We start from the raw sequence: 16,658 nt of genomic DNA, 5'->3' as shown, positions 1-16,658 counted from the left end.
AGAGAGAGAGAGAGACAGAGAGAGACAGAGACAGAGAGACAGAGAGAGACAGAGACAGAGAGACAGAGAGAGACAGAGACAGAGACAGAGACAGCAAGAGTGAGTGAGTGAGAGAGAAAGAGAGAGAGAGAGAAAGAGAGAGAGAGAGTCAGAGACACAGTGGAATTGCAGAAGCTGTTCTTAGAACTTCCTGTTATATCTTTATTTTTATACTTTTTTCTCAAGTTCCCAGATGTTGGCATGATTTACAATTGTTTTCTAAACAGAGTAGAACTCAAGGTTACATAGAAGTTAGCATACAAAGTACAATTTTCATATAGATTACATTTTAGTCTAAACAGAATTCAAGGTTACCAAGACCTTAGGTTATCCAATTATTATTTTGAAAACAGATGTCCAACATATTTCAAAAGGTAGATCAAGCATGAGAACCTTTAAATTTATGGAGTTAAGTTCAGGGTGAGAAAGTAGTGAAGCAGAATTTGCCATGCTGTGTCCTTCAAATTTCTGAGACAGAGAGAGATTAAAGCAGCTTTTGCTATTTTACTGAGGGTATGAACTATTAACACATTAAATGCTGGTTTATTATAAAGTAATTAGGGGATTTCTATAAGACTTGGGGCTATCCTAAAGATATAGATTATAATAATTTCAATAATATGAAGTGTTGGTCAGAAGGGACTCACAAAGAGGGGTTTGATTGGGTTTTCCATCCATCCTGTGGCCAGTTTTCAGGTCACATGGGTCAGTGTAGGACCGTGTCAAAATGCACTGACTTGATGGGATCTCCTTCCTCTGGTGGGGGAGGGTGGCTCTTGGAAGTTTTGTCTAGTAGAACATTTAAAAATGATTAGCACTTCGTACTATATGTCCAAATCTGCCAGTTGAGTGGATAAAGTGTCATTTGTGACATCAGGAAAATTCATCTTCATAAGCCTTAGACTCTTACTATCTCTCTAACCTTGTGCAAATCTCTTAACCCTGATTGCCTCAATTTTCTGATCTGTAAAATGAGTTGGAGAAGAAAATGCAAACATCACAGAATTTTTGCCCAGGAAATGCCAATAGAATCACTAGGATCTGGACATGAATGAAAAAAACTGAACAATAAAAACAATCAAGAAAGAGATGGTATACATGATCGAGAACCATGTTAGAGTAATGTTGTTGTTCAGACATTTTCAATTATGCCTGACACTTTGTGTTCCAATGTGCAATTTTCTTGACAATGATATTAACATGATTTGCTATTTACTTTTCCAGCTCGTTTTCTAGCTGAAGTGCTGAGGAAAAGGTTAAATGATTTTCCCAGAATTGAACAGCTAATAAGTATCTGAGGCCAGATTTGAACTCACAAAGAGCAATCTTCCTGACTCCAGGTCCAGTACTCTATTCAGTGAGAAACCTAGCTGTCTCTGTATAAAAGTAATAGGGGAGAGAAATGAAGTAGAAAAGTGGATTGAAGCTTCCAGGATGTGACAAAACTCTTTTAATTTCGTGTATTGATACATTTTTCTCAAGTGACAATGATTATTAAAAATTATAAATGCTCTTGCTTTATCATATTTTAATTAATTATTATAATGAAAGAAAAAATAAATTAATTTACAAGGTATTTTAGGTGAATATATATATAAATATATATATNTTAATTAATTTAATTTATTTTATATAATCTAGAACGCCATCTGTACCCCTCCATTTTCCTTTCCTTGTGAGTTCTCTCTAATAGGAAAATACATGCAAAAATTTTTTGTGACAGACACCTACATATAATATAATATAATTAATATACCATAACTAATATAATATAAGATAATATAATATAACATAACATAACATAACATGATATGATATAACGTAATATAATATAACATAATATAACATAACATAACATAACATAACATAACATAACATAACATAACATAACATAATATAATATAATATAATACAATATAATATAATATAATATAATTAATATAACATAACATAACATAATATAATATAATATAATGTAATATAACGTAATATAACATAATATATAATTAATATAATATAATACATATATGTATACATATATACATATATAATTGTACCTAAAAAATCATTTCTTCTAATACTAAGAGATCAAATCAGATATTATTTCTCTTTTTAAATGTAAGTTTACTCATGACATTGTAAGGAGCAAGACTCAGGCTATTGGCAGGGAAACTCAAGCCTCAAGTCAGGGATAGAAGATAATGCAGTTAGAACTCCACTCCCCCTTCCTCCCCACACCAGTGCAGAATTCTGTCTGCTAATATTAACTGAAGAGAAGGTGGGTCAATGGCTTCTTATTTTAACTGGCTAAAACTTCTTCACAAGCTGGACTTGATATGTATTCCCACAAGAACTTGTAGTCTTTCCTTATTGGATGTAGCCCTCAACCAAGGCTCGTTGATATATTCAAAAGTGCCTTGACAGCTGATCCCTTAGGTTCCCAACTGCCACTGGAACAGGATAATGGAAGATGATTCTAAGTAAGTAAATTTTTGCCACAGCTGTCTTGATGAAAAGGATTCTCACACTGACTTAGTTATAATATTTTTTTTTTTTAATGACTAGAGGGGTGGAGAGTTAAAGTAATATGAAAGGTGAGAGAGATAGGACAAATCTCTCTAAATATCTGATGATAAAAGAGTGACTTTTCCAAAAGCAGGGCAGAAGACCCCAACAGAAATCTTCTTTCCCTATCCTCCACTATAGCTATTTCTACTCAACTATATAAAGCAATGAATAAATTCAAGATGATTTGTAGGTAGTGTTGATTGAAGGTCTTTTGTTTCTGAAGATCTGTTTCTGATAACTGCTAGCAAGGTCTTTCTGTAGCAGTATTGAATCAGGGTCAGTGAGACAGTCTTGTCAGGTTGTCTATAAGAGTATAGGGTTAGGTAACACTAAGCTCTTCTGATCAGAGGATTGCTAGGCCTAAAGAAAGTAGTTTCCACCACTCTCCTTCTTCCTAGCACCCCAAACTCAGAAAGTTCGTATCTCAGCTTGGGCTACCCTTTTATATACCCTCATTCCGACTGTCCTTAACTGCCCTGGCATTGTGAGATTCCGTGGCTTGCACCCCATTTGGGATTCTGAGGTTACAGTATAAATCATTTTTGTTCTTTTTGAATGTCCACTCACTATCAAGGTACCTTCTACCAGAATTTTCGGCATTCTTCTTGTGATGGATTTACCTATACAAAAAAAATTACTACCAAATGTTATATGTTCACTTTGGGGTAAATGATAAAATCAATTTTTTCACTAAGATAATGTTTACTAGAAAGTTTTCCATATAAAATAGGAATATTTAATAACAATTCAAATAAATAAATGAATATATGTTAATAAAATATATTGAACATAATTAATATATTGGCATTTATAATTATTTTAATAATGGAAGTTTTAAAATATTTTAAAGAAATTATTTATTTTAATAAGTTTAATAATTAGCTTTTAATTATATTTAACAAAAATATTTTAAAATAAAAAAATTCACTCTAATATTTATTTGAGTTTGAATTAAAAAATAAAAACAAAACCATTATCTATACAACTATTATGAAAGTTTTCTGGTAAAAGAGACAATTGGAATCATATTGTATATTACACTTGGAGAAAATGTTCCTATCAGTTTTTTTTGCAATTAACTTTTTATTTTTCTCTCAATTACATATAAAAACTATTTTAGCATTAATTTTATATTTCAATTTGAACCAAATTCTCCCTTTCCCTCTTTTCCTCCTCTTTCCCCCATCCCCTTCTGAGATGATAAGCAATTTGAGAGAGATTTTTACATGTGTAATAATGTTTTTCCCCATATTAGTCATTTTGTTGAAGAGAACTGGAATAAAAAATGTAGAAAAGAAAGAAAATATAATATAGTATGCTTCCATATGCATTCCAACTTCATTGGTTCTTTCTTTGTAGATGGCATTTTAAATCAATTCTTTAGGGATTATCTTGGATCACTGTAGTGCTAAGAATAGGAAAGTCATTCACAATTGTTCATGATATAATGCTGCTCTTACTGTGTACAGTATTCTCCTGCTTCTTCTTACTTCACTCTATATCAGTTTACGTAGGTCTTTCCAGTTTTTTTCTAAAATCATCCTCATTTCTCATAGCTCAATAATATTCCATTACAATTATATAGAACTGTTTTTTTCAGTCATTCTCCAATTGATGAACATCCCATCAATTTCCAGTTCTTTGTCACATGAAAAGAGCTACAAAAATATTTTTTGTAAAATTAGATCCTTTTCCCCTTTACATAAAAAGAAAAATTCTTTGGGATATAGACTAAGCAGTAGCATTGCTGGATCAAAGGATATGTTCAGTATTAAAGCTATGTGGTTATAGTGCCAAATTGACCTCCAGAATGCTTAAATCAGTTTACAATGCTAACACGACTTCATTCATGCCCCAATTTTCCCATAAGTCCTCCAGCATGTATTATTTTCCTTTACTGCTATATAGATGTTATTGGTTAAACACTCTTGATTCCATTAAGATTTTTTTGTTTATCGCTTTTATGTCATAGGATCAATTTTTGTGAAGTTGCTTTGTACTAGTCAGGAAACACAACAACAATAATAACATATTCATTTCTATTCCCATTCAGTTTACTCCAGAAATTTATAAATTCTAATTTTTCTAAAATTCAATTCCTTGATATACTATTTCTTTGATATAATATATTTTCTTTAATTTCTCTTTTTTGTTTGATTCATATTTTTATGAGAGGAAAAGAATAATGTCCCCTATTGTGGGAAGAGAATTATCTTCTCATTGTTTCACTTTGTTTTGACATCATCAACCAGCAACCTGGGGGTCATTTACCATTGAGATGTGCAAGAATAAACAGGCCCTCAGAGAAAGGAAGTTGAAACCAATGAGATTGGAAACTGATCTCATAGACATTGCCCCACTGGATGGTACCAGGCAAATTAAGGAACTATGATTTGTTTCTGAGATATGACATGGGAGAGCTAGTGGGTGGAGAAAACTGCTCATAAGGTGAGACCAAGCTCTCTGGTCATCTTCTGGTGGAAGATTGGAATCTGGAGGAACCCCTGTTGGTGGTGTTATATCTAAAGGAGGTCACTAGTATCTATTTGAGGTAGTAGAAATGATGTACAGAGAGGATAAGATGACACTTCTCCTTTATAACAGTTGCCCAGGCAAGATCCTTCAGGTCAAAGAGGTTTATCCCTTCAGGACCCACCTGGGGTTAATTGATATATTAATTGGGCTCTTCAGCTGGGATAACATTTATATTCTGACTGCATTGACTCCCTTCCCAAAACAAGCTTTGAAACTGATTTAGGAAGGTACTTTAAACTTTGTATATATATATATATATATATATATATATATATATAGGAGACTCTACTTAAATTGCTACTATTGAAACTCTCACTGTTGGCAAATGAAGAATCAATGTTAGCTTCCCTCTGGTTCAGCCTGGCCAGGGCTAAACTAGAGTAGATAAACTGCTGGAAAATCTTCAGCTTCTTCTTCTGTAGATCTTAGCCTTAACAGCTGACATATATCCACCCTTCCACCCTCTTCTTCATCTCCTGCCCACTTCCCGGATCTCTCCCAGGCCCTGGGAAGCTTAGATAACTAGATGATGAAACTCCTAATATCTAGGGACAGTAGACACAGAGGTGGTGGTCAAGTACAGGTTGATAATGGTATATGAATGACAGGAAGAGCTTGCAGAGTGGTGTTTGTAGTCTCTCACTCCAAGGCCAGGATCCACACCGATCTCTAGCCTCAGGACAGATAAAAGACCCCAGAATCTCTCTCGGGGTTCTCAACTGCCCCCTCCTGTCTCTCGCATGCCTCTCTGGGAACATTCTATCCAACTGACTTATCTGTCAATCATTGAATGAACTTCAAGCTCCCAGAGATTCAATATAACAGTGGTGAGCTTCAATTTATAAAACGGCAAATAGTGTAGTCAACTCTTTACCTCTTTCCTTCATTTCCCTCTCTTTAGTATCACTACTTTGATGTAATAAAGTTAGTAAAGCTACTAACAGACCCATATTACTAATATAGTTTTATTCTCTATTTCCTCTTATAAGTGAAATAAGTAACTGGGCTAACAAGTGAAACACAAGAATGCCAAACACAATCAGGACCACGTTCACAAACCCACAAGTGATAGGACTCACACGATATACTGTAAACTTACACAAGGGTTGTGGGAAATGGGTAATGACAGAGTATATACACACAGGATGGTAACTGACAGTTGACAGTTACTGGATAGTTGACAGTTACCCAAGCCACGGAAATTCAGGGTTTGAAAGTTATCTTATTGTAGGCTCTTTCTTAGGGTAGAGGAAGACACAGGAACTATATGAAACAGTTTAATAAAGAGTTTAAGGGGTAGGTGATAAGGAAAAGTTCAAATTAAATCTAAATAGCTAAGGATAAATTCAAGGGACTAGAAGGTGGGAAACAAACTACACTGACAATAACATAGGCTGTCAGGACAAGCCTGGCTGGTCAGAAGGGGAATTAAATGTCGATCTCAGCTTTCTAGGAACTCGAGTACCAGCAAATAAATCTTCAAGGAGATGAAGACAGGAAGATGTCCACCAACCAGAACTAAATTCACTGCTCAACCTGATCTTCCTCTCAGGATAGATACTTTCTTGTAGGAGACAATCCACTTTCCTAGGCTCTTCAGGCAGTTAAATCCAGCACCTAACTGCCATCAGCCACACACAGAGTCTCTTGGGGAAAAAACTTCCTTCCCTGACCACTGTTCCATACTTGGAACTTTCAGCACTTGCCTGACAGCTCTGCCTTCTAACTCATGCTTATTCCTTTAAATTCCCAATTTCCTCATAACATAAGTCATATAGTTTCTATGTCATTTGGTGCATATATGTTTAATATTGATATTATTTCATTAATGGTTCTTTTTATCAATATTCAATTTCCTTCCTTATCTCTTTTAATAATGTCAATTTCCACTTTTCCTTCATCTGCGATCATAATTACCACACATTTAACTTTAGGTGAAGAATTGTAGTCTAGCCTTTTACCTTTATTTTGTGTCTCTCTACTTCAAATGAGTTTCTTGTCAACAATATATTGTGGGATTCTGGCTTTTGATACACTCTACTACCCCTTTTCCATTTTACTTGTGAGTTCATCCCATTCACACTCATATGATTACTATGTGTTTCCTTCCATCTTATTTTTCTTCTCTTTCTGTCCTTTTAGCCTTTCCCTATTCAAAAATATTTTTTTTACTTCTGTTTACCTATTTCCCTGAGTTCCTTCTCCCTGTCTTCCCTCCACCCTTTTTAAAATCTGGCTTCTTTTTAGTCTCCTATTGAACAAAATAGATTTCTATACCTAACTGAGTGGATGACATTCCTACTTTGTGCAATTCCTATGAGAATAAGGTTCAAGCATTGTTCACCATGTTAGGGTTCAAAATGGGTGGCCTCCAGAGGAACACACGAGACAATGCAATCAAAGCAGGAGAAAGCTTTATTGCCAGTATGCACTGGGGAAACTCATCAAAAAGAGTCCCGAGGGGGCATTCAGAATAAGGAATATATATATGTTTCTGGGATATAGGTGCCTTTGTCTTAGGGTGAGCTAATAGCTAGACAGAGGGAGTAGGGGATGCTTTCAGGTGCCACAGGACATGATTCTTAATCTTCAAGGCTGTTCTGTCTAGGAATCTTTAAGGCTGTTTCATCTAGGCGCCCTGGGGCTTTCAGCCAGGAGTTGTCCCTGGGACTGTGAGTCAGAGATAACTGCCCTGCTTGAGCCGGGCATGACGTTATCCAAAAACCCCTTGCTTAATTGCCAAGTTTAGCTTTTTGGCTACAATATTCTTATAAGCTATAAGCTACAATATTTCTATAAGCTTTTTTGGCTATAACACACCACACCCCCTTCTTTCCTTCCATAGTATTAATTCTTATATACCGCTTCATGTGAGATAAATTAACTCCAAGTTTTTCTCCTTTTCTTTCCCCAGTATATTCCTTTCTCTTATCCCTTGATTTTTAAAAATATCATCTCATCATATTCCATTACTCCCTGTTCTCTTGCTATATAAGTTCCTATTTATTGCCCTCATAGTGATAAAGTTCTAAAACCTTCAGTACCTTAATTATCCTAAGGACTTTAGATAGCTTAGGTTCTTCAAATATCATAGATACCTTAAGCATCTTAGTCAATATCTTCCTAATACTAACATAATCAGTTTAACTCCATTGTTTCCCGTGATTATTTTAAACATATTATGCATCTTTTGTACTATGGAAATCTTAAGTATCTTAGTTACCATTTTCTTATACAAAGATGTTATTTGGTTTAAAAGTTTTCTGTTTAATGATATATGTATAACCCAATGGAATTGCTCATCAGCTCTGGGATTAGGGAGGAAAGAAGGGAGAGAAAGAATATGAATCATGTAACCATGGAAAAATATTCTTAATTAATTAATTAATTAATTAGAAAAAGAGTATTCTATTTGTCTCTTTATGCTTCTCTTGAGTATTGAATTTGATGATTGGATTTTATTTTTCATTTAGGTCATTTAATCAGGAATGTCTGGAATTCCTCTATTTCATTCAATGTTCATTTCCTTCCCCTAGAGCCATGGTAACAAACCTTTGCCATGTGTTCCAGAGATAGCATTCAGAGCCCTCTATCTGGTATGCCCACCATCACAGAAGCACAGAGTTCACAACAGTTCATTGCTAGAAAGCCAGAGGAAGGTAGAGCCAGGCTGCTCCATTCTCCCTCTCTATTCATGCCTGAGGACATCACCTACCCCTCTGCCTGGCAGGCAAATAGGAGTGGTTCCTCCCTCTCCTTTCTGAGGTTTAAAAATAAGTGGGCGAGCTACACAAATAAATGGGGAAAACTATGCCAATAAAGGTTCAAAACTATTTTGATACTTTTAATAGATGTAATCCAAAGTATCTTTAATGATAAAATGAAGGGAAGCTCTTAGATGAACTTCTCTTCAGGGCCAGGTGCAAGTAATGCTAAAAAGACTCTTGTTATAAAAATAAAATATTATTGAAATATATAAGGATCAAAAGGATTTCTAAATCTTAGGTATTCTAACTCCATACAAATAAACTCCTTGATTCTGCAAGGAACCACTTCCCCTGTGTTTCACAGGCTACACTAATCCTTCTTGATCTGAGTAACCCAAATTTATAGTATTCTAAATAAAACTACCACTATTATCCTTATAATTCTTAACTTCACCTCTAAGTTATAAAAATAACAAAGGCTATCTGGTTGAGTCTCAACAAGAATCAAGTGAGGATTCTGAGTCTTAATAGACTCAGAGTCTAAACCAAAGCTCTGCTTCAAACTCTAATTCTTTATCAAGCCGACTTGTCTACTTCTTATCTCTAAACTAATCAAACAATACTTATTTTCTGCTATCATCTTTATGGTTTCCCCACTTTGAGCATATGGAGAGATAAAAAAAAAATCTCTCACATATGCTCACTATTCTATGTAATTCTAAAGCTATGTCTAACCTCATTATTATTATATTTCCTAAAATATAGTCTTAATCTTATGCTAATCTTATCCTTTTCTTTTTGCTACACCTATCTATGCTAACCTTTACTAGGGATATAAATCAAAGAAAAGAAATTTTTAAAGAAAACAAATAATCAATGAAAACATATTTACACAAATGCAAGTGCAAAACATACAATTACAGAAATTTAAAATGCAAAATGCAAACTTTTGAAAAACTTCAGAAATAATAAAATACAATTATGAAAAACAATTTAAATTATGTTTTACAAAAAAAACTAAAATCTATCTAAAATAATAACTATGCATATCTCATGCAAACTGCATTTTACAAATCCTATTTGAACAATTCAAATGAAACTGTTTACTACGCTAAGACCTTGTCCTATTACTAATACAGAAAACTAAAACTAACTAAATTAAAACTCAAAATCAACTTACTATACTAATAAAGTCAAAACTTTGTAACAATTTAACTATATACACATCTATAGAAATATACAGATATACACAATTTCTAAACCTATGTATATGTTATGTACATATTATATTATAGACTATGTACATAGTATTTACAAACTATTTACATTTTGCAGAAGGAAAATAAACTTCCCCCCTTAAGATAATCTAAGTATACCTTAAAGAATTTCTTTAGAAAGTCATGTATGTTCTCCTGATGTTATCACCTAGGAACATATAAAGTCTTCCTGTGAGATAAGATCTTATTAATTTAATGAGTACAATTATTATTATCTTCCCAAGGTTATTTATATGTATTTATTTTGCAAGGGGGAAAAGGATTGTTTTTTGGTCCAATATATTAAAAGATGGTTGCCAGAGGATTAAACAATTATCAATCCTCAATTAAGAATAATCTCAAGTCAAAATTGACTTTTATGGAAGTTTATTTACAATTGAGAAGAGAGAGAGGAAATAAGGAAATAAGAAGTTAAATCAACCTATTAAAAACCACAATAGATAGTCAATAGTGTTTTGCAAGTTGGAAAAAGAAAACACTAAGTTCCTTCAGGGTTTTCCTTAGACAGAGAGAGAGGCAAAGATGTTACCTCCTCTAGTCCCTAGAGAGAAAGTCCCCCTGTGTGTGACTCTGCCAACTGTCAGAGACTGTCACTCTGCCACACCCAGAGAGAGTAACTGTCACAGGAAAATGGTTACAACTGTCAACACTTGAAATTAACACTCTTTCTCAGGTCTGCTTCAAACTTCAATTCTTTTTCAAACCAGCTTCTGTACTTCTTATTTCTAAACTAATAAAACAGTACTTATTTTCTAATATCATCCTTATAGGGGTAAGATGAGGGTGAGAGTTTTTGAATTTGTGAATTGGTCTTTAAAAGTTTTGTCATTAGTGCCCTAGAGTATTATGCTTAGTTTCACTGGATAGTTAGTTTTTGGTTGTAGTCCTTCATCTTTTCCCTTATGGAACATCATATTCCATGCTTAATAATTATGTAGAAGCTGTTAGGTTCCATGCAATCCTAATTGTGGGTTTTTAAATTTACCAAAGAAGAAGGCAATTAGATAATACAGTGGACAAATTGTTGGTCTTGTAGTCATGAAGAAGAATATTCATCAATTTAAATCTGGCCCCAGATACTTGTAAGCTTTGTTAACCTGAGCAAGTAACTTAATCCTCTTTGTCTCAGTTTCTTGATCTATAAAATGAGTTGAAGAAGTAAATGACAAATCTTTCCTGTGTCTTTGCCAAGAAAATATGAGATAGGGTCATGAAGAATCAATTAAAACTGAAAGAAGTGAGCTTCAAAATATGAGCTGAAGAAGGATATGGTGAATCTCCAGAATCTTTTTCCCAAAAAACCCTCAAAAGGGGTCAGAAAAAGTTGCATATGACAAAAAGTGACTGAACAGTAAAAAACAAGAAGAAGAGACTTTACATAATATAGAACCATCTGAATAATACTGTTGTTTGATTGTTCCAGTAATGTCTGATTCATTGTAATCCCAATAGGGGTGTTCTGTGTTAAAAAAACTAGAACAGTTAGCCATGTTCTTCTCTTATTCATTTTGCAGATGAGCAAACTGCAAATAGGAGTAAGAGACTTGCCCAGGATCATGTATCTATAACTATCAGAATTTAGATTTGAACCCACAAAGATGAATTTTTCCTGATTGCAGACCGGACACTTTTATTAACTGTGCCAATTGGCTGTCCCCATATTAGAGTGATCAAAGAAAGAAATGAAAAGGGGAAGTAGTGGATTAAAGCTTACAGGGTATCAGTTAAAAGGCAATAGTTTCATTTTATGTATTAATACAATTTCCCTAAGTAACAATAAATATTTAAAAAATAAATTTTTAACTTAGCTTTTATCTGACCCTAATTATTAAAATAAATTTCCTATCTTTATTATTTAGGAGAATATAATAACATTTACCAGTCAATGTATTCTCACATGTGTTGAATCTTTTTTCCTTAGGGTTTCATTAGGAAATGCATAGTAGAAACAGTAATTTTAGTTCTTGTCTTACAGAATTTTTAAGGATTGAGTTTTGATAATGATACAGATTAGCAATACTTACAATTGCACCTAGAACTGTATTTCATACCACTCTCCTTTATTCTAATTCTGGCCTATGAATTAACATTAATTGGAACACAGATGCATTTAAATGCTCTATGAAGATCAAAAGATATCATGGATATCCTAGTCCTTCCAATAATGAGGATAAAAAGTTTTTTAAAATTGTAAATTATTTTAGTAATGGTCATAACTGATTTCATATTACATGTATTGTGCACATAAAATAACTATATTATTAATCTATACCATATATAATTATATGGTATCTATATTCTTAATCTAAGCTATATTTGTCTAATGCAAAGGTTTCCCATTAATAGAGGATCAGCCTAGTAATCATCTACACATGTTTATTGAACATGTCTGCTGTGCTCAAACCTCTTGAATCTCTATCCAAAGATCAAGCATCATTCTTGAGAAACAGTTTCCTCTCTTTATGGGCAGTGTTGAAAATAATAATTTATGTTCTATTAAAATCATAAGCCTTCACCAAAAATATCAGAGCAATTTGAATATTTATTTAAGATTGAGAAGAGTGGGAAAAAGAAGAGTGAGGTTTGGTCAACTTAGAATAGGCAAAATGCCTATGAGATTTCCTAGGAGAGGTGAGAACTCGCTATTGGATATGATGCAATCTGTGTTACAAAGAATTATTCTTTTATTGAGAATTTATAGATATTTAGGAGTACATCAGGATGATTCAGGAGAACCAGGCATCTAGCCTTGGACATCTGTTCCAGTCACCTCAGTCAGCTTGTACACATATCAAAACCAAATGGTCAGGTAGCCAAAGCTTCAAAGAACTATGCCTTGGCATCCCTTAATTAAAACATCTGGTCAGTATATCTATTTGAGCTTTTCCTGGAATGAGAACTATTAGCCTCTCAACAGAAACTATGGGTCTCTGCTCCTGGAATTTAGAAGATCTGGGATACGTTCCTTAGAAGTCATGCTTTTTTTACATTTATGCTGTAATGTAAATATACATTCTATGCATTATGTAATTTTAATATAACTATACATTATAATTATATAATACACTACTTTATTACAATAGTCATATATAGTTATGTCTACCTATATATTTTTGATATCTAAATTCCACAATCTTATATTTTTAGTAGGTAAAGTCCACAGTAGAAGTCAATAGAATACCAACATGAAGTGAGGAAGATTTCTCTTCCTGAGTTAAAATCCTCCCTTGGACAATTTCTAGCTTTGTGATCCTGCACAATTCACTTAATCCCCTTTATGTCAGTTCTTAATTTGTAAAATGAGCTGGAGAATGAAATGTTAAACCATTTCATTTATCTTTCCCTAAAAATAAAAACAAACAAACAAAAAATGGAGTCAGGAGAAGTTGACTGTGATTGGAGAAGAACAGTAACCTCTGTATAATCAACACAAGGTCACAATAAGGAGTATGAGTCCAGATTTGAATCTAAATTCTAACAAATTTAGTCTCTGTGTTTTATCCACTGTGCTTTCTAGCTGCCCTTCAAATCAAGCTGTGTTGATGGTCATAGACACTAGGCAGAGATGATTCATTACCTTTTATTTGTTATACTTCATGAACCTGAATATAAAAAATGTTGCATCTATTTTGTTTGTCATCATAAAATTTTTATCCAGCATTACAGGCAAATTTCAGATTACTGTATGTAACCATTATTATTTTTTTACTTAAATAATCCCTCATAGAACTATATCATCTCAGTCTCTGTCCAAAAAACCCTCTTGATACAGACTATCCCAGAATCGTATTTTGTCTGTTATACCTTCTTTGAGTAGGATAAGCTTTCTTTCCTACATTTAATTTCCAGCTTTTATAAGAATTGAGTCTTTCTTCAACATAGAACATATACTTTTATGAGAGCCATCATTTCAAATCTGTTTATTAGTATATTTTCTCCTTTTGTATATTCCACAAGCCAGAGTATTTAGTCATTGGCTAAATATTCTCCAAATTTGGATTTGAGGATGATGAGGTATCCTCAGTGAAGGATTTTGTGTACCTTTTCAATGAGGGCCAAATTTTAATATACTCCTAATGAGTCATTGAGCTCCTTTTTATGATTATTTTCATATATATCTTTATTTTTAGGAATTAAAAGAAATTGTCATCAAAGTGGATGACCCATTTCTCATTTTTCAGGTGTAATATGAACTACAAGATACCAAGCTCTTCTTCAGTCCATATCCAATCCACATTTCCTAGTCTTTGCTATAAAATATAAAATTTAATCTGGAATTATCCTATTGCAGTCTTTGCCTAAACTTCTAAAAAGAGGGAAATATATTATTTGCATAAGACCAACAAATCAAAATTGTGTAAGGCATTGTTCCAATACATAGCAGAATATAAAGTTGATAGGCATATGAGATGAGATAGAAGAAGGCTTAAAATTAACATATACTGCTGCAATAGAATTTTTCTACAAGTACATATTAACTAAATCAAATATATTTTTTCCCTTGATAAAATATAGGTTCATTGATGGAAAGAATGATTTTAGTGGTTCATCTTTGCAGGAATGATGCATAGAAAACTACAAAATGCCAGCATTTTCTACATTAATTTTAATTGATTCTTTCATATATAAGAAAACTTTAATCAAATTACGATTCTCTCTTTGGTGGTACATTATAAATTATATTTTCATTACATTTCATTTTTAACAAATTATTTCCATGGTCCATTCATTCAAAGGATACAATAGGCTAATATTTATTGGAGATTGACATTAAAAACTAACTAAAATTCAAAATAATTTTTAATGTAATTATTAGGACAGGTAGTTTTCTGCAAAAAGAAAGGATTGGAATCATATGGTACACTAAACAAGGAGAAAATGCTTACATCAATTTTTTACAGACTCTTTTCAATGCACCTTTCACTTCATTGTTCCTTAAACTATAGATCAGTGGATTAAGCATAGGGATGACCAGAGTATAAAACACAGAGGCCATCTTGTCTGTGTTAAAGGAGTGACTTGAATGGGGCTGCAGATACATGAAGACAAGTGTTCCAAAGAACACAATCACCACTGTGAGATGAGAGCCACAGGTAGAGAAGGCTTTGTGCCTTCCCTGAGAAGAATTCATCCTGAGAATGGTGAAAAGAATAAGCATGTAGGAGACAAGGATAACAACAAGAGAAGAGACCAAATTAAATGCAGCAATGGTCATAATGATTAGTTCAATCTCACTTGTATCTGAGCATGCAATGGACATTAAAGGGAGACTTTCACAATAGAAATGCTGTATTACATTAGAATAACAAAAAGACAACTGGAAAATCTTAATGGTAACAAGTGAGGATCCAATAATGCTATAGATATATGTGACAGCCACTAAGATGTAGCACACCTTATCTGATATGATGACTGTATAGAGGAGGGGCTTACAGATAGCCACATAGCGATCATAGGCCATAGCTGACAGGATGAAAACTTCACTGTTGATAAATATCCCAAAGAAAACAAGCTGTAATGCACATTCCTTGTAGGAAATGCTATTTTTCTTCACTACAAAACTGACCAGCATCTTTGGACCAATAACTGTAGAATAGCCAAGATCAACATATGCCAAATGTCTCAGAAAAAAGTACATGGGTGTTTGCAGGTGAGAATCGACACTGGTTAGGATGATCAGCCCCAGATTCCAGAGAACTATGGTCATGTAGTCGAGGAAAAACAAGGCAAAGAGAATGCCCTGAAGCTTGAGATGATTTGTGATGCCTGTGAGAAAGAATTCAGTCACTTGGTTTCCTTTGGTGTAATTCACTTTGATCATTTCTCTCATTGAAGGAAGATGATCTGAGAATGAAAGGAAAAAGTTTTCATCTAGTAGTGTTTGCATTCTCGATTAAATTGCGAATGACTTGAAATAGTTTAGACAAGATAAGCAGGAACTTTCTCCCCACATTATAATGTATTCATATATATCATGCACCACATTATATAATGTAAATCACATTATACCATATCACTATCTCATCGTGAAAAGGAAAATAATTATAGTTTTATTTAGCTAAATTAGAAAGAAACCATTAAATTCTTCAACCCCCAAGTTTTTTTACAGGTTGCTATAAGGAATGACTTTTAGAATATTAAATAGTCAGTGGGGAGGAGGAATAATAATGAGATACTGAAGAAGGGTAGGGTATGTGAGAATACCTAAAATGAACACTGATAAAGATTCATCTTTAAAGCTTAGAAGATTAGGGGTCAAGAACCATATCCAACACATCTCTGTGAGATTCTTTGCTACCATACAACAACAGGTTGCCCAAAGCTGTAGGAAAAAAAAAATATAGCCAGTGGTAATAGATGGAATTTCCTTTTTTTTAAGCAATATTTGAACCAATTGAAGTTAAAGGTTCACTACCTATATCTATCTCTCTCATCTATGGTTTTTAGCTATATGACATCCAGGGAAATACTCTATATCACTTTATTTCTATGACCATATTTTCCTTTGCCTAATCATAGAGAGTATATTTTA

At 33.4% G+C, this 16,658-nt stretch overlaps 3 protein-coding genes across 3 annotated transcripts in view; all 3 read right to left on the bottom strand.

Moving 5' to 3' along the window:
• LOC123251380 (olfactory receptor 8K3-like) overlaps positions 1 to 3,857 on the bottom strand; it is a 7,101-nt gene extending 3,244 nt beyond the window's left edge. Inside the window, exon 1 of the mRNA XM_044680632.1 lies at positions 3,834 to 3,857. Coding sequence (XP_044536567.1) covers positions 3,834 to 3,857 — 24 coding nt within the window. The remainder of the gene's footprint in view (positions 1 to 3,833) is intronic.
• Positions 3,858 to 15,008: 11,151 nt separating this feature from the next.
• On the bottom strand, positions 15,009 to 15,956 carry LOC123251384 (olfactory receptor 8K3-like). The gene has a single exon (XM_044680634.1). It carries the CDS (start codon positions 15,954 to 15,956, stop codon positions 15,009 to 15,011), a length of 948 nt encoding a protein of 315 aa, XP_044536569.1.
• Positions 15,957 to 16,374: 418 nt separating this feature from the next.
• The window catches only part of LOC123252658 (olfactory receptor 8K3-like), a 23,315-nt gene continuing 23,031 nt past the window's right edge, over positions 16,375 to 16,658 (bottom strand). Inside the window, 1 exon segment of the mRNA XM_044681924.1 lies at positions 16,375 to 16,448. Within this exon segment, the coding sequence (XP_044537859.1) occupies positions 16,375 to 16,448 (74 nt within the window).

The sequence above is a fragment of the Gracilinanus agilis genome, chromosome 6 (assembly GCF_016433145.1).
Source record: "Gracilinanus agilis isolate LMUSP501 chromosome 6, AgileGrace, whole genome shotgun sequence".
NCBI lineage: Eukaryota > Metazoa > Chordata > Mammalia > Didelphimorphia > Didelphidae > Gracilinanus > Gracilinanus agilis.
This window is presented reverse-complemented; position numbering and strand designations above follow the sequence as displayed.